The following is a 23588-nucleotide window of genomic DNA, read 5'->3' on the forward strand; positions in this document are numbered from 1 at the left end:
TTTATACAAACCCACATATTTAGATATCAGTTATGACGGAAAAATAACTGAACGTAAAAATCACCATTATCTTGATCCCAATAAGTACATTTTCTGTTCAACTCATCTAGTGCAAGGGAGTCCGAAGGGTCATAATCATTAAGTTCTATCTCATCGCTGGGTATTTGTATTCCGACATTTTCAAACGGTTCAAAGGCGACCACTAGATATTTAACGTTTTTAGGATCTGGTTTATCAAGTTCAAAATCTGAAACTATCCTAAGGTAAGGAATGAATTCATCCTTCTCTGCCGAATGTATCTGCTGCTCTTTACCATATCTGACCTTTACGGCTATTCCAAATAATTCCTTCTCTGGGTGTCTGACTTTTACGACCTTTACTTCAGGTTTTATACCATTCTTCTGTAGAGAAGCTCTGAAGTTGTCGACCTCATGTTGGAAGTTTCGGTCTCGTACTTTGTCCGTATTGCTCTTTAATTGTCCATTACGTCCTCCTCTTTTCAAAACATTAAGTTGATGTTTTTTACCGGTTAGATGTCTTTCTACGCTGGACCATGAAACGTGCAATGTATTACAGAGTTTGCATACCAATCTTCCTGAGTGGTTTTTGTAAATGTCTGGGTTGGCTCGCAATTTGGACCCTTCCTGGTCTTGCTGAAAAGAGAACGGTATATCCTGCCCATTACTGAGTAAGTCCTGCACCTGTTTTCTTCTCTGTAAATTTTGTTGTGAATCAGAAGCAATACCACCACTACCTTTCTTAGAACCTGCTCTATTCTGATAATCCATCGTCAAGTATCCTCAGTTTCTCCTTTGCTCTTTTTATGCTTTCGATATACTTTATTATGGGATGAGATGAGAAGCTGATTAGTTCGGTTTTCATTTCCGTGTTTTCTTATTTACTTTTTGAATGTTTGACATGTAAATTTCTGAAGTGTGATGAGCAGCAGATGTAAAATGCTCCGACATTGCAGAAGAGCAGTCCTGACATCTTGAAGGCTTAACATGAATTAGTATAGCATTATGACGGATGAGGTTATTTACATGAGTTACTTTGTTATATAACGATTTTTGCACTATATAACAAGAGAGTCAAGCTGCAACAGTATTTTCGGGTTTTTTTGTGATTTGCAAGTTGGCTTGCACCACATCATAGATAGACCATTTTCCCTAGTTCATTGTATCTAATCTTACGATCTTTTCTGTTATCACGGTTACCACTACCGTAACGGAAACCGACTTTTCCTACTGGTTTTTGCACGAATTTTAGCTTAGATCTTTCGCCATCTAAGAGTTCTCCGTAAACCACCTTCTTTTTGTTTTTGTGAGTGACAAATTTATCATGGCCAATAGCATGTTCTCCTTCAGTGGACAACTTCTCTAGAGTAACAGCAGCTGGCTCTAATTCAAGAACTTTAGCCGCGTCAATTGGACCGAATGGTTGCGATTCAGCAATAGTCAAAAACCTCGATGAAAGGGCCTTAGATGGGATAGGAATTTCTGATAAATTCTCATTGTTAGCCGGCTTGAACACAGGGAACATCTTGAACATAGTGTCAGCCATAATCTTTTGTTGTGGTTTCACACGGTTCTGGGTATAACAACTCATATGGAAAAATGTTAGTAAAACTAAAGCTTATCTTAAAAGCATCAAAAGTAGTCATCAGGGTCATTTCACTGGAAGTTAGAACTCAGTGTGGAAGAGTCTGTATCAATTCGTATATTATTTTCAGAGATAGTAAACAAAATTTTTAACCATTTTTATCGTGTCTTAAAGACTAATCGAATTTTTATGTTGGTCTCATCATTATGAATAATAAATCAAATTGGTACTATCAGCTGAGTCAACATTATCCGTTGGAATTTCCCTTATTTCCTTTTTTTGGTGTCTTTGGTATTCTTACCGGGATTCAAAATTCTATCATATACATACATGCAACTCCAATTTCTTTTCTAACTCAACCAATTTAACGATGGCTTCGATTCTTGGAACCTTCAATCCGTAAGCTCTGGACACCTCTTGTGCTGACATTTTCTCAATCTGCACCTTTTCGTATATTTCTAACCTTGTATTCTCATCTATAATAAGGTTAGTGCGGCAGTGGTCGTTCTGTGGGAATGGTTTCAAAAGGCGATCTCCTCTTGCAGAAAAAGGACTTCTTCCTGAAGCCGGTATCACGTTCTTATCGTTCGTATATTTCAAAGTAGTACCACTCACTGGATCTCTTAGAGCCTGACCACGCTCTAAATCTGGAGTAACGTACTTTGGCTCATGGTTCTGAGGTGATGCATAGTATCTGTTGTAAATGTATTCACCTTTGAAATTCTTTGGACCCAAGAATTGTCTCATGGCAAACTTTAAGTTAGAGTCATGTCTAATTTTCCTGTTCTTGTTGTTCAACAACTCAAAAGGATATGGTGGATATGCGATTGTCCTCCTTGAGACATATCTCACTTGTTGAAGTGGAAATTGGGCACCATTTCTTCCCAGCATTGTGTCTGATTTGGATAAAACCTTGGTAAGGTAACTTATTCGCTATGTTCCCGGAATGGTAGGCCTGGTTAGATGTGCAGTAGCTAATTGATACTAATCTATAGGTGCTTTAAAACAGAAAGCAGTTTCAGAGTAGGTATTTCCAATCCCAAACATATATCGTTTCTCATTAACGTTGACAAGTGAAAGCTTGAAAGATAAAAAATTTTCGGACACAGTTACCCGGGAACGAATGTTAAAGTCATGTGACACAAATTTTGTGTTCACGTGACTCGTTCAGATTAATCTAGGCCACTTGGAAACTAATCCTCGAAGTTCAATGATAGCCTACTAGCACGTTTTAATTACCTTTTACCGCTGTAAACACCATTTGTTTATGGCACCGAGTATTATCTCTTTAACTGATATCCTGGGCGGTTATTGGCGTTTGTTTTTCTGTTTTCAAAACACGTAAATATCCAATAAAAACGACTATTTAATATAGACTGGTTTCAAAGATGGATACGAACCACATTCAAGTCCATGACCAACAACAGGTGAAAGCAGTCATTTGCAGTACATCGAATACTGTTCAAGGTACCGTGAGAGGTGTTTCCTGATTTTACTTGGTGCTTTACTTCCATATTTTTTACTCTGATTTAAAGAGAAGGGAGACATGGATAGATCCAGATTGTACAACAAAAGTATTCGCGAAGCGTATGAAAATATGGTGAAGGGAGCCGGAGCTCCGCACTTAAGCGCTGATCATGATAATTCCAAGGTTAGCAGATATTCTGCAAGTATAATTCATGAGGATAATCGGCGAGAAGGATTGGAAAATAGTGAGTTTTCAGACAACGAGTCATTGAATGAATATGATGATGAAGGGGAAGAAAATGATGCGGATGACGATGGTGAAGCAGAGAACGATTATACACAATTTAAGAAGTCATTAATTCAAGATGATGAGTGGCTTGATGATGAATCGGATACGGACTATACAGAAGAGGCCGATCAGAGCTTTTTACTGGAGAAGGACAATGATAATGATAGTGACGATGAAAGTCGTCGCTACGTGTGCCCAGGTTCTGAATTTTATTTTGAGGATTCTAAAACAAGTAAATCCGGTAAATGGTATTTTCACAAATTCTGGTGGCTTATCATAGGTCTGGTATGTGTATGGTTTTTGGAGTCTTATTTTTCTGTCCATGGTTCATCTCCCTTGACCCCAGATTTGAATAAGAAAATTAATCTACTACAAAATCAGTTGAATCAATTGAACCACGAAAGAGATTTACAAAAGAGCAAATATCAAAGCGATTTGGATCAAAACATAAAGTTAATTATTCAACAGTTCGAGAAAAATGTAAAGAGAATATTACCAAAGAACATAAAGGATTTTTCACTACTTCATTCAACAATTGAGAAATTAGAGAGTAAAGTAGATACGTTAGGTGAAAAAGTTGCATGGAATAATGTCAACGAGACATTGTCAAGATTAAGCGAAATTCTTCCATCTGAAATACCAGTTATAATAGAGTCAGATCATTCGTCGTCGGAAACTAATTCTACAAAGCAACAGGTTTTACTTATTCCTGAGTTGCATCGCTACTTGGTTGAACTAATACCGCCGTTAATAAACAATTCGTTTGATGCACAATCAATATTGAAGAACTCTGACTTCAAATATGACCTAAATCATTATGTTAAGGAAATTCTGAATAATGAGTTTCAATACATTGAGAGATCACAGTTCATTCAAGAGTTACAGTCTCATATTCAGGCAATAAAAGAGGATTTATCAAGAGAAATTGAATCTAAAACAAGCCAATTACAAACACCACAACAACTCTCGACAGTGGTCCTAAAAAAAATGATTCATCGGATCTATAACTCGAATCAGCATCAACTGGAAGCTAATTTGAATAAAGCGACTTTCGCTCAAGGCGCTAAAATCCTAAACCATCTATGTTCGAAGACTGTTAAAGGAACCACAAGTCCAGTTGATCTACTACAAGATTGTTCATTCGGATGTTCTAGTTCCACTTATTGGTTAGGTGATAGCAAAGGGTGCCAATGGGCAATTCGTTTTGACGAACCGATATTCTTAACCAAAATATCATATTTACATGGAAGATTTTCCCATAACTTGGAGGTCATGGCGGGTACACCTAAAAAAATAACAATTTATGTTAAGCCGTTAGTGCCAATATCAAAAGTTGAAAACATTCGTAGGTGGCCTGTCGACTCAACTTACGTTGAATTAGGACAGTTCCACTACGATTTATACTCAAACGCTATCAAGCAAGATTTCTTATTGCCAGACTGGTTTATTCAATCAAAAGCTCTAATAAGATCAATGGTTTTCGTGGTTGACGAAAATCATGGCAACTCATCCTACACTGCCATGAGAAAGTTTATTGTGAATGGCGTTACTCCTAAAGACTTACAGCTAATGAGCTCGTTCCCTTCGGACTGGGCTCAAATGACTCCTGAGTATTCGATATCTCTCGAGGAACAGGAACGAGCACGACTTTCCAGAGTTGCACAATGGCAAGATCAGCAAGTGCCATCTTTCGGAGAAGATGAACTTGTTGACTAAGAAGTAAAGTATTGTGAACTTCTAGGATCATAACATAGGGCTATGTCTGCAGCAATGGCTTCGCATCTTGCATTTCTCTTGCCACATAGCCAACATTTACGGGATTGTCTAGGGAATTATCTCAATGATGTCATCTAAGAACCTACCATGATCACAAGTCCACTGCCCCTCTGAGGAAGCAGGTGTTCTACATTGATTATAAAATGGAAAATGTTTCAGAGTCATCGTTAAGGCGTTACACTTGTAAGTATATTCTACTACACTCGGTTATATCCATCCATTGCCATTGCCTACAACAGCTTTCATTTCAGCAGTGCACAATCGGCTATTTGAGCTGAGCCTTTTTTTTTTGTTGACGTTTTAGGGGAAGGCATTATATTTTTTGCAAAAAAAGAAGTGTGAGTTTACATTTATCCAGTACTAATAAAAGAAGTGAAAATATAGAGAATTCGCTCTATCAGTCTTTTAAGTAAGTGAGTCTTGTAAGAACTCATCTTTGCTTCAACCTTAAAACTGCGAGCAGTAAGAGTTTTTATCAAGGAGTTACAATGGTGGGCTTAAAGTTGAAAAGCGCTTTCCAATTCAAGAAGAAAACGGATGCCAAGGATAACTCTTCATCGGGTAAAATAAGCAAGCTAGCGTCTATTGGAAACGACCTTTACCCACAGGACTATGAAGCATTGCAACCCCTTTTAACTTTGTTGAATGTCCAGGCTAGTAAGTGCTATGCATTCGAGAACGTGTCTGGCGCTTTCGTGGCAAAATTTGGGGACAAAGGTTTCATACCTGTAAGCAAGTTTTCCTTGATGGGTATGAACCTTACTCTATACATCGGTTCGATAGATACGCACGTTGCGGACGAGGAAGTTGTTGATATTGATCTCAAAATGCTATGGGACCACAAAGTTATAAAAGAAGGTGAGAATTATCATCTCTCCTTCGAGCCAAACTGTGATATATCTTTAGTATCTTCTAATTTGGAAGATGTGAAACAGTTGAGTAAAGCGATTTCGTTGGTGCAATTTGAATATGGCTCATTGTTTAAAGCGCTGACGGCTTCAATTATCTCTCTAATGGGACTCAAAATTTCCGACATTCACCTAATTCTTAACAACAATTTTAGTTATAAAGACTGGTGCTATATCAATATTAACAATGAATGGATCAAGACGTGGTGCCACATAGATAAAAGAAACAAAGCCACCGATGCAAAGGGTAAGTCAAAGGTAAAGTTCTACCGTGATGATAAGTCTACTTCTAAAAAGAACTTGATCTGTTTCATTTCTGATGTAGACGTTGTTGAAGATATATTCATATCTACAGAGCCTATGAATTCTTCGAAATCTCACACGGGAGTTTGGAATTTGGACGAGTTGAGAACTCTAATGCATAGTGGTTTGAACTCAGCTGATGCTTTAGACACCTTCATGGAAAAGTTGGATACCGTTTCTGTAATAGGTTCGGTTAATTGGATCAATCCCGACTCATTGTCTGATAGCCCGCGTTCTTCAAGATCTCGTTCTTCCTCATTTGCATGGACCCCTAAGAGTCCTAGAAAGAGAGTCTTGAGTGTCTCTGATTCGAAAAGTCCATCCCAGCTAAGAGAAAACTCCGTATCGAATTTGACTCAATTTGTTGGTGGTACCGGCAGAAATCACTCTAGAAACATGTCATCAGTCTCAACAAATTCCTCGACAGCCATCGATCTCGACGAAGCCACTGGTGAGGTTACCACCCAAAGGTTCCTATTCAAACCAATTCCTCATGCAGGCGTTCACCATTTAGAATCAATAATTAGGTTTTTGATTCCCGTCTACGATTGTCTACAGTTGTATGGCAGGCCCACTGCCTTCAGAAGTGCACGTGAGGATGTAAACTCTCTCTCATTTGGCCTTCCAAAACTACCTGCTATAGACTATTTTTCGGAACAAGAATTACAAATGATATTTTCCAAAACAGAGTATGAAGCGGACAGCATCAGTAGGTGGGCTTACTTCAAGACGTTACTCCATGAATGTTATAAGAACCGATCTCAAAATTCGGATGAGTCTTTCAGAACTTTAGCAGACCCATGGAACATGCCCAATGTCAAGATCCCACTATCTTCCGTGACAGCAGAGTTCCACTACTCTACAAATCTCAACAAGTCAAACGACTCACCTCCAATCGTATAGATGTATTTTATTCTTCTCATGCTTTCACTCCTTGTCTTATATCCTTGTTGCATACAACCAATATTTTCCCCAAGCTTATAAAAATGTGTATAATAATATAATACCTAGGAAACCAGTGTACTTGTTTTAGAAACGTTCCAGCTCGGTAGTGTATTAGTAAATTGATGATTATCATGTAGTTCAACCTTTTGGTACACGGTATCGACCAGTCAGACATACCAATAAATTCAATCACGTGGTTTAATATCACAATACACGACAACCTTATATTTTTTCGCCACCATCAACGATTTTAGTTTTGATATTGTATGGATTATGGATCAAGAAGTATCATCAACACCGTCTTAGACAGAATGTCAGCTTTGTTTCAACGATTGAAGTAAGATTGAAGTAAGATAGGAGGCTCTTTTGGTGGTTCAGCTTTTATTCAATTGATCAGCAAAGAAACCAATCAGCGAATATGCAGGCTCCAGTTGTGTTCATGAACACATCTCAAGAGAGAACTACAGGACGTGAGGCGCAAATCGCTAATATTACGGCAGCCAAAGCTGTTGCTGATGTTATCCGTACATGTCTTGGTCCTAAAGCCATGTTGAAGATGTTGCTTGATCCTATGGGAGGTTTAGTTTTGACCAACGATGGACATGCTATATTACGTGAAATTGATGTGGCACATCCAGCTGCTAAATCTATGTTGGAGTTGTCCAGAACTCAAGACGAAGAAGTTGGTGATGGTACTACCACTGTTATCATTCTTGCAGGTGAGATTTTGGCTCAGTGTGCTCCGTACATTATCGAAAAAAATATTCATCCTGTTGTTATTATCCAAGCTTTGAAACGTGCACTATCAGATGCTTTAGAAATCATTCAGCAAGTTAGCAAGCCAGTCGATGTTGAGAACGATGTTGCCATGAAGAAATTGATCCAAGCTGCCATTGGAACCAAATATGTTAACCACTGGTCTGAAAAGATGTGTGAATTGGCATTGAATGCGGTCAAGACCGTGAGAATCGATTTGGGTACTACTTCAGCAGGCGAAACTAATTATGAGATTGATATCAAGAGATACGTTCGTATTGAAAAAATTCCAGGTGGTGATGTACTAGATTCGAAGGTTTTGAAAGGTGTGATGCTAAATAAAGATGTGGTGCATCCAAAAATGTCTCGTTTAATAGAAAATCCTCGCGTCTTGTTACTAGATTGTCCATTGGAATACAAGAAAGGTGAATCTCAAACTAATATTGAAATTACAAACGAAGATGACTGGAATAGAATCCTACAGATCGAAGAAGAACAGGTCCGTTTAATGTGTGAACAAATCCTTACAGTAAAACCAAACGTTGTCATAACTGAAAAGGGTGTGTCTGATTTGGCACAGCATTATCTTTTGAAAGGTGGATGTAGTGTTTTGAGAAGAGTGAAGAAATCGGACAATAACAGAATTGCAAGGGTCACTGGTGCAACTATTGTTAACCGTGTTGAGGACTTGAAAGAAAGTGATGTCGGTAATGACGCTGGTGTCTTTAGAGTTGAATTAATTGGTGATGAATATTTCACTTTCCTAGATGATTGCAAAAATCCAAAGGCGTGCACTATTATGCTTAGAGGAGCTTCCAAGGACATCTTGAACGAAATTGACAGAAACTTACAAGATGCTATGGCAGTTGCACGTAATGTTATGCTATCTCCTTCATTGTCGCCAGGTGGTGGTGCGACTGAAATGGCCTTGTCTGTCAAGTTAACGGAAAAAGCTAAACAACTAGAGGGTATTCAACAATGGCCATATCAAGCTGTAGCAGATGCTATGGAATGTATTCCTCGTACTTTGATTCAAAACGCCGGTGGAAATCCGATTAGAGTTTTGTCACAACTAAGAGCCAAACACGCCCAAGGGGACTTCACATATGGTGTGGATGGTGACAATGGTAAGATAGTGGATATGGTAGAATACGGCATCTGGGAACCAGAAGTTATCAAACAGCAAAGTATTAAAACAGCTATCGAGAGTGCATGTCTATTATTGAGGGTAGACGATATTGTTAGTGGTGTGAGAAAACAAGAATAATCTATCTTCTACCAAAAGGTCATTCATACTAATACATAACAGATATTACTTGTACAATATTTAAAACAATTTCGTTTAATAATCTCACACTGGGTAGGCGTAATAAGTATATACAAATTTCGAATCATTTTCTCAAATGCTCGAGATCCGCTTCAAGACTAAGGACGACATTTCTGAGCTTCAATGCCGATTCTCTTTCAAGGTACGATTCCATACGCTCCCTATAATGGCGAAGTTTTGAAACAAGTGTGCTGTCATGTGCTCCACTATTTATTAATAAATCAAAAAGTGGATTCCAAATATCCTGCTGCCAGTAACGTTTCAAAGGGCTTTTCAACTGGTATCTGTTGGACGCTACTTTTACTGTTTCGATGTAATGTCCGAATAGCATGCAAAATATCACCCCAGCAAGCCCATAATAATCAGCTTCGTAGCTCCATGGACGTTGCTCTCTCATTTCAGGGCAATCCTGTTGGTCAGTCTTCCAGTTAGATCTGAATTTGGTTCCCAGTGGGAATAATGAAAGATCGAAAGATCTTCCAAAATCAATGAGATAAATTCCCTTTCTATTCCATCCATTTTCTCCATTTGCAAAATACTTACCCAAATGAGACACTTTCTGAAATCTGATCATGCAATTATCTGGCTTAATATCGCCGTGGATAATTCCCACATCGTGAATACATTCTAAAACTCTCATCAACTCTACAGTTATGAACATGCAGAGGCACTCATCTAATGCACCTCCATTTCTCTCGCGTTCCCAATTAACTAGATCTAAAATTGTTCCCTGGTTAGCATAATTTAACACAAGATAGCTTTCGTCCTGGAAGCAATGCAATGCACTTACATTTATTATGGATTTTAGTATTGCTTCGTCTGGCACTCTTCTTTCTATCTGTTTTAGTATATAGAATTCCCATACACTTGCCGGTTTTTCTACCTTCAAAGCACTTAATTGGCCTGTGCTAGATTCTGCGAGATATACTGTTGCATATCCTCCTTCTCCAAGTTCCCTTCTGATACAATACAAATCGTTGGTTTTCTTGAAATCGACTATCGGATTTTTGTTCATATTTTTTGACACTTTCTGAATCCGCTTCAATAAAGAGCTCATTTTCAACTGTTGCGAATATTCATAATATGTTGGGTATGATGCTAAAGCTGGATCCAACGATTCCAATAACTCTCTTCTTAGCTCCAAACTTAATGGATTCTCAACAATCTGGTGTGAAGGTGAGGGGTCAAGTAATCGCTGAGGTTGTGTAAGAAAAGGCGAAGATTCCGCCGTATTAACTGAATTTGTACTCTTCCTTCTAGATTCACCAGTGATATCGTCATCTTGCGACAGTAGGGTCTTGAAATTGGGTTCAGTTCTTTCCTGAATTGGTGTCATATAATCCTGTAGTTTACTTTTGAAAGTGGGGGTAGTAGTTTCTTGCTTTTGATCTCTGGAAGGTGTTGCATTGGCACTGGTACTGGCACTTAAGTTTTTACTTTCCATCGGCTGTTTGACTTCTGTTAAGTCTTCAGAGTTTTTACCTGTTAGATCTTCTTGAAAGTTTTCATACATGGTGAACTTACCACTAGTTGTATCGTCATGGTCAGAGTAATTTTTCATGTCATGATAACTTTGATTGAACATTGAATATACTTCATTCATGGCATCTTTGGAGAACATAGTTACTGTCGGAGACTTTGACTTACCATCAGAATGTCCGGTTAAACCATCTGGTTCAATGTCTCCTTTTAAAGGAAGGATTGAAGTTGTAGTTACCTTATGATACTCGGGAGATTTTGGTTGCAGACCTCTTTTCTTCATGGGTTTGGAATTCTCGTGATTATTTTCTTCCAAATGTCGTTTGACACTGGAATTTTTTTCCTTATAGTAGCAGTTTCTTGCTAGTGCCAAAACTTCTTCAATACAATACTCCTCATCCGCTGTAGGGTATAGTAATTCAAAATTTGTTTGTATTTTTTCTGGCTTCCGACCAGGAACTTCTATCAGTTTATAAACCGGCGTAGCCCGTCCGAGATCATCTCTGAATACTGGTATTTTATCCAAATCTGTTTGCGAAAAGCTGTTAGATTGTTTCAATGGCGCTATCGTAGATCCTGATTTAAAAGGTATGGCCGGCGTATGATTCTCTTTATTTCGGGTTTTATATGGTGGCAAGGTAGGGAGGTCCTGCCTCAACATAAATTTATCATTTTGCAGTTCTTCTTCATTATCAGCAAATACTTGCAATTTTCCAGTGGATTTCAACGAGTTCTGCGATCTTTCAGACATGCTATTATCATTATTGCGGCTAATAGAATTATTGCGAGTATCATTTATCTCACTTCTATATCTTCCAAGGACAAGATCACCATGGATTTCGAATGTTGAAAAGCTTCGCGGTAGTTCCTGCTCCGTTAGACCACGAGTTTGTATTGCTTGTTGGACACTTAGTTTGAATTGTTCAAGTCGCCGCAGTGGCCTTGCTTTTTTTTCTATCCCTCGGTCAATCAAATCTAGTGCGTCTCCGGATGCATCCATATTGATCAACAACTGGGAGAAACTTTCGTAATACAATGCTAATCTATCTCCGATTTCAAGTCTCATCATGTAGACGAACATTTCTCTTTTTTCATCCAATTTGACGGCAAATAGATCAATATACTGTAACCACAACTTCAAGTATCGTACATCGTTTTTGTACGTTTCAATATTCTTGCAGTACTCTATACATCTTTCCATTATCTCTGGTAAGCCAGATTGTCTTGTGGTGGGAGAAGGATAGTTATCGTGAATCCAGTTGATATACTCTAAAAACAATTGCAATGGATCATCAAGTTCATCCAATGTATCATGGATATCACGTTCGAAGGCGAGCCTTGTATCATATATAGAACTCAGAGATTTGTTCATAGCAGAAGTGACGCGTGTCGCAGATCGTCCTTGAGGTAGCGATATTATATTCTCTTTCTGTGCCTCCAATTCATCGAAATGGATTGGACCCATTATCCTCCTTCCAGAAATCTGGCACCTATTTATCAGTGTCAGTAAGTCTGCAGTTCCTTCACGCAACAAAATCACACTTCACAGGCCTTAATCGATAATCCATGCAGGTCCCAGCTTGACCATTTGTTTGTTTGAATTTTGGTCTTTGTTGATATGACAAAAACTCACAGTTGAAAATGTAAACACTACGAATTCTTTGACACTTAGAAGATTGAAGAAATAAAGAAGTGGAGGGGAAAGATGGCAATATTATGGTGCAAAGTGTTATTTAAGGTCTGGCAGTCATGCAAACCGTTCACTGAAGAGTGAATTGTCTTACTGCTCCTTTATATTAAAATGATTAAAGTCAAATTTTAGGGTACTAATTAACAGTTATGGAAAAATACTAAATGAGTCTATATGGTGTCAGATGCGCACGTTATTCATACAAGATTGCAGAAGAAGGTAAACAAGATGGAGGCCATCAAGAATGCACAGATCATACGAGGACCGTACTTATCCTCGTAATCGATGGAGCGCTTCATTCTGATATTGACAACACGTTTACAGTACGTGTAGGTACTAAACCAGATGGTGAAGAGTGCAGTCAAGAAGAAACCAGTAGAGGCGACCATTGTGGTTGGCGTACCATAAGTTAAGAAACTTGTGGACACACCGCCCAAAACAAGTCCGATAGATATCCATGAAAGTAAAGTTCTTTCAGTGGCAAAATACACTTTTGGTTCCACACGCACCGGCACACATATGGTTTTCCCCGGTGGGGCATGGACGTATGTATCAAAGACAGTACCTTCGGGAACCTTAGAAACTTGGTCGCCGTAGAGGTAGTGATCTATTTGGTACACTAATGTGTGCCAATATTTGGCCACTGGATTAGAAGCTTGTCTGATATTGCGCAGAAGAGCTGCGGAATTTTCACTAGCGGCTGGAGAATCCGCTGTGTTCCCAGCGCGAGCTGAATCTTGAGTTATAGAACCATAGTTCCCAGTAGAGGATTGTCCAGCAGGTGCGGTACCGGCTTCTCCAGCTGCTTCTTCGATATCGTAGGAGTTCCCTGGAGCAGCCAACTCTTCATCTTCAGTGTCCTCATATTCGTCTTCATCATCTCTTCCAGGTCTTGTGATATTGATGTGAGTTGGGATGGCGGGTTTCCTGATATCAACATCCATTTGAGGTAGCCAAAATGGAATAGAACTGACTCTGTCGTTGAGAAGTGACGCGACACCGTGAATGAATTTAGAAAACTTAGGCACAGGTTCAACTAAATGCGAGCCCACTAATTCTCTGACCCATTCTGGAGGCTCTTGACCCATTTGAGTTTGTAGTTTGACTTCCAAAACAGCGTAAGGGAATCTACAAATGTCTTTTTCAGGCAACTGATTGAATGGCCAATCTACACCAATATCCATTCTTCTCCAGTTACCGTTGGTTCTGTCATGACCATCAAAGTTATCCTCCCTTACCATGGACAATTCAGTATCTAAAGAAATACGCACGCGGGCATCACCAGGCAATTGGAAAGCAGTTCTGTTATAGAAACTTCTGGCCACTGGTCTTAGTTTCTTCTTGAGCATTGTATACTGTGTTTCTGTAGCCAACGCCTCTAGATTCTCAATTTCTTGGATTGATTTCTTCCCCTCTCTACGCATCTTGGCGAACGCTTGTTCTACAGTATACTTCCCATGCAAGAAATCATTAACGTACTTTTCCTTCAATGCGAAACGAGCTTTGACCGATTTTTCACCAGTCCAATCTTCTCTATGTGTCTTTCGTTCGACGAAAATTGTGTCAGAGCTCATACCACCGTACCATCTCAATCTATGCGCCTCAGCACCTTCATCCTTCCTCAAACGACCGTAGTATAGATCAAGGTCCTCGTTATCGTAATAAATAGAGGTAATGGCACTGTCTTCTTTTTCAAACTCTTTGTTAGTGTTGAAAACAAGAACCGGCAAATGCTTTAGGATGATCAATTTCAACTCTGTAATATTATCTGGATGAACCCAATACTTTGTAGTTTGTCTAACGAAATTTTGTTGTTTCCCACCAGCAGCAGAATCACCCTTTACAGGATTACCCCTGGTTCTAACGATATCGTAAAGTTGTGAAAGTTTCACCACCAATTCATCGTAATTTTCTTTAAAGAACGGTTTGGCATCCATTCTGACTTGGAAAATAGGTTTCAAGATGAAATTGGTATTCTTATCATGCTTCTTAATAATTTTTTGCAAACCGGTGTAGTTTAACCTGGCAAACTTGGCCAAATCATGCACATCAGCAATGATATCAGACAATTCTTCTTCTAAGATTTGGAAATCCAAATCTGTAACCGGAACATTTGTATCCAAAGAACGCACAGCGACAGAAACTTGTTCCTGGGCTTGCTTGATACGACGCACTACCTCGTTATGCTTCACTTTGCAAAAAGTGTACACTTTATCCAATTCAATTTCCAAGGACTCCAAAAACTGAGTCTCCAAATCCTCGTTCCATTTTCCGTTGTTAGCTTCCAAGGATTCCTGTAACTCCGTCTTCAAGTCATTGTAACTGATATAGTAATAACTGTACTCACGAATCAAAGATCGCTTCAAATGTTCACCAAATTTTACCATCGTTATCAGTATCAGCTATTTCAAAGGTCCTGATGCAAGTCTAACCCACTCAGAAGCCCTGATAACTACTTTATTCTAGGGTATCCCTTTTTTCCCTTATACTGTCACTTGGAAACATTGAAACTCATGTTCCTGATCTTTTTTCTCATTGTATTTCGGTCTGTTATATGTGATTTTTTTCTCCAAGCATTTAAACATTATAGATATTGTATTATGGTGTATAATAATTAGAGGCACGTGCGGGAGATGCATTCGAGAAGCGAGGTCACCTGACCTTCGTCAAGTCTTGATTCGCACTCTTCGACTATGCTATACAAATGGACCAAGTTTGTTGGTAATTGGTTCACTATTTGTAGTTTTTCTGCTTTGTATAGTGGGAAAGCATTTAATTCTTGCATTAGTGTTGAGAATTGGTCTGTAGTTAGGTTCAGCAGTGTGGATTTGTTGGCGTTATTGGGTACGGTCTTGTCCGACGTTTCTGGTTCTTCTGGGTCTTCTGCTGTAGTGGAACGCTGTGTTATGTACCTTACCGTGTCTCTGGTTATCGTTTGCAGTTCTGGATGGTAGTATGGTTTGTTGTGTTTCCTGTCTGATTTTGATCCAGAGGTCCATCGGTGTTGATTCTGTAATGATATGAGGAACTGCAAAGTTTCGTAGTCGCTCATAAAAGCGTTTTTTTCCTCAAGCACGCGCATTTTCTTGGAATTTTGTTATATGAGAAGCTTTTTACTTGGATAATTCAGTATAGGCCGATACAGTCTTTATTACTTGCTACTCTTTGATCTCAACTCAGCTCATCTCTTCTCTTTGCATGGCTTTCAATATATTCGAAGCGGTGAAAAATAATCCCGTGTATCATGATTTAGATGAACGAAACAAGTGCTCAGGGTATACGTATCCTGCTTTGTGCATACCAGTTGCATGGCTGATGCTGGTACCATAGCGATTAAGATGCACCTATTAAAATTCAACGAGGTTAGTTTATATTACAAAATGACTATTTATTAGAGAAGTAGAAGTGCTGGAATGATAGCAAGCAATTGCGGTAAATTGAAAGCAGCAGCGTTTTCTGACTGTGTGGATGTTAAAGCAGCTGATGAGCTTGTCTCGCCAGTGGCATACGATGTGATCTCTTCGTCAGCAGCGGTGGTAGTGACCAAAGATGAGAAACCTGTGGTCACAAGTTCTTCCGTGGAAGTTATTAGAGATTCAGTTGTATTCAACTGAGTTGAAGAAGATGATAGGGAAGTGGAGGAAGATGTTGTGTTCAATGCAGTAATACTGGATGATGAAGCACTGGTAGATGAAGCACTAGTTGTGTTCAAGGTGCTTTCAGTGGAAGTAGTTGGAATTGTGGTACTAGATTTAGAAGTCGTAGTGGGGGAGGATGAGGATAAGGATGAGGATGATGATGATGCGGATGAGGATGAGGATGAAGATGAGGATGAGGAAGTGGATGAAGATTTGGATGTAGATGGAGATGCACTTGTCTTGGTTGAAGATGAAGATGTGGAGGATGAGGAGGATGAAGATGAAGTGTCGTCTGATACGCTTCCACCAGAAGCTAACTTATCGAAATCTGCTACTCCTTGATCATATCTACCATACACCTCACCATCATTAGCTTCAATAGATTCCCAAGTACCATCGGTGCCTGAGTATGAGTATTCTGTACCAGTGGAGTAATCAACAACGATAACGTCTTTCAAATACATGCTGAATGGAGCTTTGGTATAATCGGTCAAACCACCTGCCCATTCAATGGTTCCGGGCTCGTTTTGGGAATCACCACCAGCCCAAATACCTGTGAAAATACGCATTGGAGACTCTGGGTATCCTTGACCATTGTCACTGGTGATAGTCCTTACCAGTGCACTGTCGACATAGATATTGATTTCATCCTTAGTCCAATCAATGGTATAATTGTGGTAAGAACCTTGAGGATCGTCCACCGAATGGAAAGCACCACGGTCAAATGTAGTAGTTTCACCCTTGGAGAAGAAATTGGATTGAACTTGAGTAGTATCAGTACCAGTCCATTCGATATCAATTTCATCAAGATCATCACTTTGCAAATAGAATGAGGAAATAATACCTTGACCACCGGCAGCCTTGGCAATCGCTTGAACTTTACCAAACATAATATAAAATTCTGAAACCAAACTTGGATTATCCAATCTCTTATTAATAGTCATTTCAACACCATCATCACCATAAGAAACATTACCGTTCGTGGCATATCTTTCAAAATATGAAGATTCCTCATCAAATGGTACAGAGATGGATTTACCCAAAGCAGGATCTGGTGAACATGTGCTGGCAGTCAAAGGATTACATGCTGTTGATTGAGCGTAGGCAACTGACGCCCCAAGGCCCAATGCACTCAAGGTATAGGTTAACTTCATTTTCGTCTGCTGTTACCTTTGGGATGTGATTCTTGCCAAATTGATTTGTTCCAAGATGACGCACGTAAAAAGAATGTCTAACCCCAATCAATATTGTAATACTAGCTCTTTTATATATACAAGAGGTGTTCGCGTATTTCAAGTTGGTTTCACGTTGATGCCCAGGGTTCAATCCGATGTATTTGAACGGGAAAATGAAGGTCAAAAACATTTGAACCAACCAAATCCCACAGAAACATATGTACCGGTGGGAAACTTTGAAAATTTCCCACTATTTGAATGCGCTACCAAAAATAAATTGACTGAAAAAATTCGTGGCTTTGATGCAAGTCTGTCTGTTCATCTTCATGATCACCGGCAACTTCTCCATTTACTATATACCTGCCATATTATTTTTCGTTGTTCTTGGCTTGTACTGTCACTTTGGTGGCTTTTTCCTACTCTTTTTGGGTTTTCTAACCTTTACTTTACCCGTTCGAGGAATAAAATTAGAAAAACTGATGAAAAATTTCGAGAAGACACAGTACAGTTCCTAGAGAATGAGAAATCGTGCTGGTTTTGATGCTTGGTTTTGCAATTAAGAATAGAAATAGAACCAGAAATAGAAATCAACATGGAAGTTGAAAAGTGTGTCACACAAATGAGCTCGCATGTGTGTTGGTGGGAGGGAGCAGCACTAGGTGATATATGCCGTAGTTTTTACTAGGTGTAGTAATTCTGTTTCAATGCTGCATAGAAAAGAAAATATCAATTCTAAAAATAGTTCAAAATTGAAATTAAAAATAATGGTTGCGAAGAGATTCGAACTCTTGCATCTTACGATACCTGAGTGTTCCCAACTGTAAGGTTGGTTAAGATAGGTATCTTGAATCAGGCGCCTTAGACCGCTCGGCCACACAACCAATTTCGTGATAGTTGTTATATTCCTCTATAGTATACTGAAAACTCAAGTCATGTGCAACGTGCTTTAACACCCAGACGACTACTGATTATTTTATTTATTGGCCGATAGTGGTGCTAAAATTTCTATGTCCACCCAAGCGAGGCGGAGGCCCAGGTTTTTACTTGTATGTTGAGAATACTAAAAAAAACAATAGAATCGATCTTCCAAATATCGTTCTCATTTGATTTCGCCCAGGATCGAACTGGGGACGTTCTGCGTGTTAAGCAGATGCCATAACCGACTAGACCACGAAACCGTTGAAAAGTTTGTTTGTAAGATAAATTCAATTGTAACTGCCACCTCCAGGAATCGAACCTGGGTTTCATCGGCCACAACGATGTGTAATAACCCCTATACTAAGATGGCATAGTACTTTGCGATGTTTGAATGTGGAACTGCCCTGCACCAAAGTGTCTGACTACCCTCACACATGGTATTCAGCGGCGTTTTCTCAGGGCATCTCCTCTTCCTTTCTCCCTGATAATATTCATAGACACACACACAATATCAAACCCCTTAGATGCCTTCACATTGCTAGTACTTAATCATACCCTATCATTCTATCGTATTAAACCTGTTCACACTTCCTAACAAAAGTACCAGAACTTACATCGGGTTCATTGTTACTTTCCGACGGTGTGCATAATTTGGCTACGACTTTTATTTTGCATACATCTACGCACCAATTTGCAGCAAAAAGCTATATGAAGAAAGATCAGGCAGGGGAAAGAAAGCGCATCGCATTCTGTGGCGTGGGTATATAATAAATAAATAACTGGATCGTTTTTGGTGAAATAGATCTATCTCAGACAAGCCAACATTGTTCCGAAGTATTGACCAAAGCAGAATATATAGTGATTCAAGAGATTGCTACGAACTATAGAAGGGGTTTTAACTAGAAAGAAAGTAATGACGCTAATAAAGATGTTTGCAGCTAGACAAGCCATAGGAAGATTTGCATTGATACAGAACAGAAACTTTCATGCTACGCCGATGAGATGTTATAAAAAATGGAATGAACTAAAGAAGGATGATAAGCAGGAGTTCATCAAGAATTTCGTTCTTTTGTACAAAGAAAAGCATCCATGCAGTAAGAGTAACGTAATGTACAGGGCGTTGGCCAGTGAAATGGATGAATACGATGATACCCCATACGTATTTGGTGTTTTGTACAATGAGATTAGGGCTGTTGAAAAAGGCGAATCTACTGATAACGAGAAAGGTGTAGGTGCGATGGGGGATGCAGATTTTGTAAAACTATTGTACAAGTAGAATTGTTGAGTTTCCGTACATAAAGAAAGAAAGGATAATATATTGTACATATTCACAATTTAATTTAAATTTCTATTCATCTCGGTCAGTATCACGTCAATTGCTTGAATGCATGCATTCTCAACTCAATACCCTATCAAGGTCATCATTTGATTCAATTGCATCCATGGCCTCCACAACATGTATAACTTCATCTTTACTAGTTTCTATTATAGATCCGTCACACATTATCATTTCATCCAATATGCTGTATGCCTTGCTAAAATTGAATATGATATCTAACTCGCAGACGTTCCCAAAATATCTATCCATAGTTTCCACAAATCTGTGTATAATTTCTAAAGTCAACAATTCGTTGTCCGAATCCAAATCAATCCCTGCAATGAAGTATAAACTGGCATATTTCTTGTACACGACTTTGTGATCTTGATATTCTAGAATATTGCACATTTTTGACTTCCTGGACAGTACGTTAGTCGTCACTTCCCTTAGTATTTTATGCTTGTACTTTATATCGAAGGGTTGATACCATCTGATTAACCTAGTCTTGCCTTGCCTCGACGTGAGAAGCATGTACTTAATCTGTGACATTTCAATGACCTTTTTTGTTTATAACGAATAGGATAGCTTTTGTCTCTTAAGCTCGGTGGTTGTGGTATTTAATGCCCTTGTTAATCGTTTATCCGTAGTTTCTCGGATACACCAATTGAAAAGTTGTAGAGCTGAATAATAACCTTAATTTTAAAACATCAACTGGGACAGAATTAGACTTAAACTTTGATTCTAGTGACCTGTTATTCTTTGTTTGTTTTCTTTTGCTTACATGCTGATTCATTCGATTCAGTTACGTTATTACATTCATGTTATATTAATAGTTAATATAACGAAAAATGAGAATCACCGCAGACGACTTTGCATGAAGCTGAAGAAGCGGATACACAAAGGATACATGCAATATATAATTTACATATCCATGACCTGGCCTAATCTTCATCTTCTGGAGGTGGAACCCATGCTGGTGGTTTGAAATATTCTTGATCACTGGCGACATCTTGCTTGAATTTTTCTCTATCGTCACAGAATTCGAGCAAATACTCGATTTCCAATTCATGGGTTTGCCTACCGAGTATAACTAAAGAATGCAATGGTTCACCAGAATCATATTCGGCTAGCTCTTTGATGGTACCTGCTTTGAAGGTTTGGCTTGCAGAACCTAGTCTTGAGATTGCTACACAGGGAGTATCAGGAGTATATGCCTCAGTGCCTCTTGTTTCTTCAATTTCCAATAGTTGTTCACAACATTGTGCAATACTCATGTATCTTGGAGGCTCATAAATGAGTCTTCCACGAGCCATATTCTCTATACTCTGTTCCTTCACTTTGATATCTAGAAGAACCAAGGTGTGCAACCCGATTTTCCGGTTTTCCCATATCTTGTCGTACCAGGAATCTGGTCTCCAACTATCGGTGAAAAAGACCATAGAGATCGTTTGACCAAAATTGTATAGTTGCAACCCACATGATCCTACTGCATTCATAACAGACGCGTTATGGATGACTTCTACTGGAATATTCCTTTGCTTGGCACGCAACACCAAGTCAGTATGAGTGGTGGCTCCAAAAACGTCACCGACAACCAAAAACGCAACATCTTCTTTATCGGCATCACGGAGAAGTTCTTCAGCTCCCGATTCGACAAGTTCCCTGTCAGCTAGTGTAACTTTCTTGCCATAAAATTCCTCTAGTTCTTCTAGAGAAGCTGTCATCAATATGGAAGTGTAGTGCTCCAAGTACACTCTCGAACATTGCTTGATGGCATTCAAGCCTCTGACGGTGATATCTGTTTCGTAAGAAAGACCTAATCCAATAAAGTACAACATAGCTACCAAAACTACCCTCGTTACTTAAAACTTCCTCAGTTACAATTTGAAGCAGAGACCAAGCTAAGTGCAATTACTCCATTCCCTCCTGTCAACCATGCGATGAGCTAGTCATCTCGATCCACTTTAATTAAAATTTTCAACAATTCGATACGTTATGAAGTTGGGACAAAAAGAGAAAATGAATGGTATCAGCTCATATCTAACAAAATAATTGGATCTTTAGATTACACCACGATCTCTCCTCTTCAGCACTTATACCAGAACTTTGAGTATACCAGACAGTAAGGGCGGTATTCAGGAGACCTTTTTACCAATCCTGCGAAATGTCGGAAGATGCAGAGAGACAACCCTTACTCCGAGACGTTAATCAAGGATTGAGGAGTTCCGAGCCCTCGAACCGATTCCACAAATCGTCCAGGAATAGAGTTACTGCGGGAATTATAGCATTCATTGTGCTATTAACTACTACCATATTTCTGGGTCTTATATATGTTAAATCTGTGCTTCCAGATGATGTTTCATTTAAGGAGCATATTGGAGATATCACAAATGTTGAAATCAATGATATTTCATTTAACGGATGGACATACATTGACGAGAAGCGGTACTACAAACTTGGAGTAAAATCCTCGGTGTGGTTAGATTATGAAGCTGGATCAGCCGTATCGGAACGACAAAAGAAGCTTATCTCTTTTGCCGGGACTAGGATTATGAAGGAACTGTGTTTCGATTTGAACAGTTTAGACACTTTCAAGCAAGAAAACGACACCGACGTCGTTTCATTGGGAAAAATTATTATACCCAACACTACATGTATTAACATTCAGCAAAATAGTACCACTGACTTGGATCTGTTAGTATTAGTGAAGCCCAACACAGAGCAGTTGATTCCAATTTTGAAACAAATTTGGGAGAAGAAGTACGATGGACTTAACTTATGGAGTAGTATGGATCTGAAGTTGAAAAAGAGAGTTTTCTCACACGAAATTGTTTTATTGAGTATAAACAAAGCAAAGTTGTATTGGAGAGATTTCGGTTTATGGAAAAGTGTGATTGATACACTTAGGCATCTCTCAGCCGAAATTTATGACACAATTGAAAGAATTGAAATAAACAATATAAACTTGAAGGAAATAGAAGATGGATATGATATTTCCTGTTCTATCGGAGTTCCAAACCCTCTAAGCAGTACCTGCAATAAATTAGGCCCCGGACTCCTAATATCTCCTGGCATGCAATGGCAAACAACTTTCCCAGGATGTCGTAATGAAAATGGGATTAAGCTTGATAATGTAGTTGTGCACAGCCCTGAGTTGACCTCAGAGTCAGTATCCAAACCATTCATCAATATAACCTTAGATAGTACACTGATAGGTGAGCTACCAAACGAATTTCTTAATCATGTATGCGCATCAGATGATTCTAACGTTATAACACCACTGTCAAAATTGATCAAACAACTACTCGATCCCAAATACCTCATTAATTTAGAAGTTACTTGCACTGCTGTGGATAGCAAAAATTATCCAAATACTTTACTTGAAGATTATACTGCCTTACTTCCATACCTTTTTACACCGCTTTCGGTAAACTATACAGTTGATGTGAACAATATAGTCCAAGAAGTAGGTACTAGAGGTATCAAGCTACAATGGTCCACTGATCTACTTGGTCGGAAAAGGCTGAATGTCAAGGGTAAGATTGTAGCTAAAGTTCAAATACCGTTTTACCAGTTGAAACAAGATACGACATTCTCGATGCAAAGAATTAAAGGACGAACAAAATTGTATCACAATGATGTTCATATGCTAACTGTACCATTGGATTCCTGGACGAAATGTATCAGCAATGTTGTGATCGATGAGGATAAGCCTGAAAAATCGTACTTCGATGTCTCATTTGACATAGATAACGACCAAGTTATTATAGCAGATACTCTAGCACTCACTCATTGCATAAACGAAGTAGTGTTTAAAGGGGAATCAACAATTTTTTTGAAGGGGAAACTTGATTTGATGGTCGCAACAAGTATTGGAGATATTGTTCTATTAGCTCTTCCAGGTGAGGGCTCAGCAGTCGTTCGACCATAGCACAATTATATATCATTTTGCCAGTTGTTCTACGAATTGATGGCTATATTTTTATTTTATTATATA

General features: G+C 38.9%; 13 protein-coding genes and 3 non-coding genes across 16 annotated transcripts; 5 read left to right on the forward strand and 11 right to left on the reverse strand.

Annotated features, from left to right (window-relative positions):
- Window positions 1-26: 26 nt before the first annotated feature.
- On the reverse strand, window positions 27-788 carry PRP11 (spliceosome assembly protein PRP11; the record flags this gene model as incomplete). The annotated part of the gene is made up of 1 exon (XM_456084.1): window positions 27-788. One exon carries the CDS (start codon window positions 786-788, stop codon window positions 27-29), a length of 762 nt encoding a protein of 253 aa, XP_456084.1.
- Window positions 789-1149: 361 nt separating this feature from the next.
- Window positions 1150-2493, reverse strand: MRPS35 (mitochondrial 37S ribosomal protein mS45; the record flags this gene model as incomplete). The annotated part of the gene is made up of 2 exons (XM_456085.2): window positions 1150-1590; window positions 1933-2493. 2 exons carry the CDS (start codon window positions 2491-2493, stop codon window positions 1150-1152), a joined length of 1002 nt encoding a protein of 333 aa, XP_456085.2.
- Window positions 2494-3148: 655 nt separating this feature from the next.
- MPS3 (Mps3p) lies at window positions 3149-5074 on the forward strand (the record flags this gene model as incomplete). The annotated part of the gene is made up of 1 exon (XM_456087.1): window positions 3149-5074. One exon carries the CDS (start codon window positions 3149-3151, stop codon window positions 5072-5074), a length of 1926 nt encoding a protein of 641 aa, XP_456087.1.
- A 548-nt stretch (window positions 5075-5622) lies between these two features.
- TPH3 (Tph3p) lies at window positions 5623-7248 on the forward strand (the record flags this gene model as incomplete). The annotated part of the gene is made up of 1 exon (XM_456088.1): window positions 5623-7248. One exon carries the CDS (start codon window positions 5623-5625, stop codon window positions 7246-7248), a length of 1626 nt encoding a protein of 541 aa, XP_456088.1.
- A 460-nt stretch (window positions 7249-7708) lies between these two features.
- CCT3 (chaperonin-containing T-complex subunit CCT3) lies at window positions 7709-9313 on the forward strand (the record flags this gene model as incomplete). Its single annotated transcript, XM_456089.1, has 1 exon — window positions 7709-9313. The coding sequence occupies one exon, from the start codon at window positions 7709-7711 to the stop codon at window positions 9311-9313; it is 1605 nt and encodes a 534-aa protein (XP_456089.1).
- A 124-nt stretch (window positions 9314-9437) lies between these two features.
- Window positions 9438-12317, reverse strand: MAD3 (Mad3p; the record flags this gene model as incomplete). The annotated part of the gene is made up of 1 exon (XM_456090.1): window positions 9438-12317. The coding sequence occupies one exon, from the start codon at window positions 12315-12317 to the stop codon at window positions 9438-9440; it is 2880 nt and encodes a 959-aa protein (XP_456090.1).
- Window positions 12318-12739: 422 nt separating this feature from the next.
- Window positions 12740-14929, reverse strand: VTC4 (Vtc4p; the record flags this gene model as incomplete). The annotated part of the gene is made up of 1 exon (XM_456091.1): window positions 12740-14929. One exon carries the CDS (start codon window positions 14927-14929, stop codon window positions 12740-12742), a length of 2190 nt encoding a protein of 729 aa, XP_456091.1.
- A 227-nt stretch (window positions 14930-15156) lies between these two features.
- Window positions 15157-15624, reverse strand: RPC17 (DNA-directed RNA polymerase III subunit RPC17; the record flags this gene model as incomplete). The annotated part of the gene is made up of 1 exon (XM_456092.1): window positions 15157-15624. The coding sequence occupies one exon, from the start codon at window positions 15622-15624 to the stop codon at window positions 15157-15159; it is 468 nt and encodes a 155-aa protein (XP_456092.1).
- Window positions 15625-15933: 309 nt separating this feature from the next.
- Window positions 15934-17334, reverse strand: CRH1 (transglycosylase; the record flags this gene model as incomplete). The annotated part of the gene is made up of 1 exon (XM_456093.1): window positions 15934-17334. The coding sequence occupies one exon, from the start codon at window positions 17332-17334 to the stop codon at window positions 15934-15936; it is 1401 nt and encodes a 466-aa protein (XP_456093.1).
- Window positions 17335-18120: 786 nt separating this feature from the next.
- On the reverse strand, window positions 18121-18236 carry KLLA0_F22704r. The gene is made up of 2 exons: window positions 18198-18236; window positions 18121-18165 (listed from the first exon to the last, which is right to left on the reverse strand). It is a non-coding gene; the product is annotated as a tRNA-Leu (tRNA).
- Window positions 18237-18459: 223 nt separating this feature from the next.
- KLLA0_F22748r lies at window positions 18460-18533 on the reverse strand. The gene has a single exon. It is a non-coding gene; the product is annotated as a tRNA-Val (tRNA).
- Window positions 18534-18571: 38 nt separating this feature from the next.
- Window positions 18572-18643, reverse strand: KLLA0_F22770r. The gene has a single exon. It is a non-coding gene; the product is annotated as a tRNA-His (tRNA).
- A 543-nt stretch (window positions 18644-19186) lies between these two features.
- On the forward strand, window positions 19187-19549 carry KLLA0_F22792g (uncharacterized protein; the record flags this gene model as incomplete). Its single annotated transcript, XM_456095.1, has 1 exon — window positions 19187-19549. One exon carries the CDS (start codon window positions 19187-19189, stop codon window positions 19547-19549), a length of 363 nt encoding a protein of 120 aa, XP_456095.1.
- A 120-nt stretch (window positions 19550-19669) lies between these two features.
- APS1 (Aps1p) lies at window positions 19670-20140 on the reverse strand (the record flags this gene model as incomplete). The annotated part of the gene is made up of 1 exon (XM_456097.1): window positions 19670-20140. The coding sequence occupies one exon, from the start codon at window positions 20138-20140 to the stop codon at window positions 19670-19672; it is 471 nt and encodes a 156-aa protein (XP_456097.1).
- A 392-nt stretch (window positions 20141-20532) lies between these two features.
- Window positions 20533-21429, reverse strand: DPH5 (diphthine synthase; the record flags this gene model as incomplete). Its single annotated transcript, XM_456098.1, has 1 exon — window positions 20533-21429. One exon carries the CDS (start codon window positions 21427-21429, stop codon window positions 20533-20535), a length of 897 nt encoding a protein of 298 aa, XP_456098.1.
- A 326-nt stretch (window positions 21430-21755) lies between these two features.
- Window positions 21756-23522, forward strand: TAG1 (Tag1p; the record flags this gene model as incomplete). The annotated part of the gene is made up of 1 exon (XM_456099.1): window positions 21756-23522. The coding sequence occupies one exon, from the start codon at window positions 21756-21758 to the stop codon at window positions 23520-23522; it is 1767 nt and encodes a 588-aa protein (XP_456099.1).
- Window positions 23523-23588: the final 66 nt, after the last annotated feature.

The sequence above is a fragment of the Kluyveromyces lactis genome (assembly GCF_000002515.2).
Source record: "Kluyveromyces lactis strain NRRL Y-1140 chromosome F complete sequence".
In the NCBI taxonomy this organism is placed as follows: Eukaryota; Fungi; Ascomycota; class Saccharomycetes; order Saccharomycetales; family Saccharomycetaceae; genus Kluyveromyces; species Kluyveromyces lactis.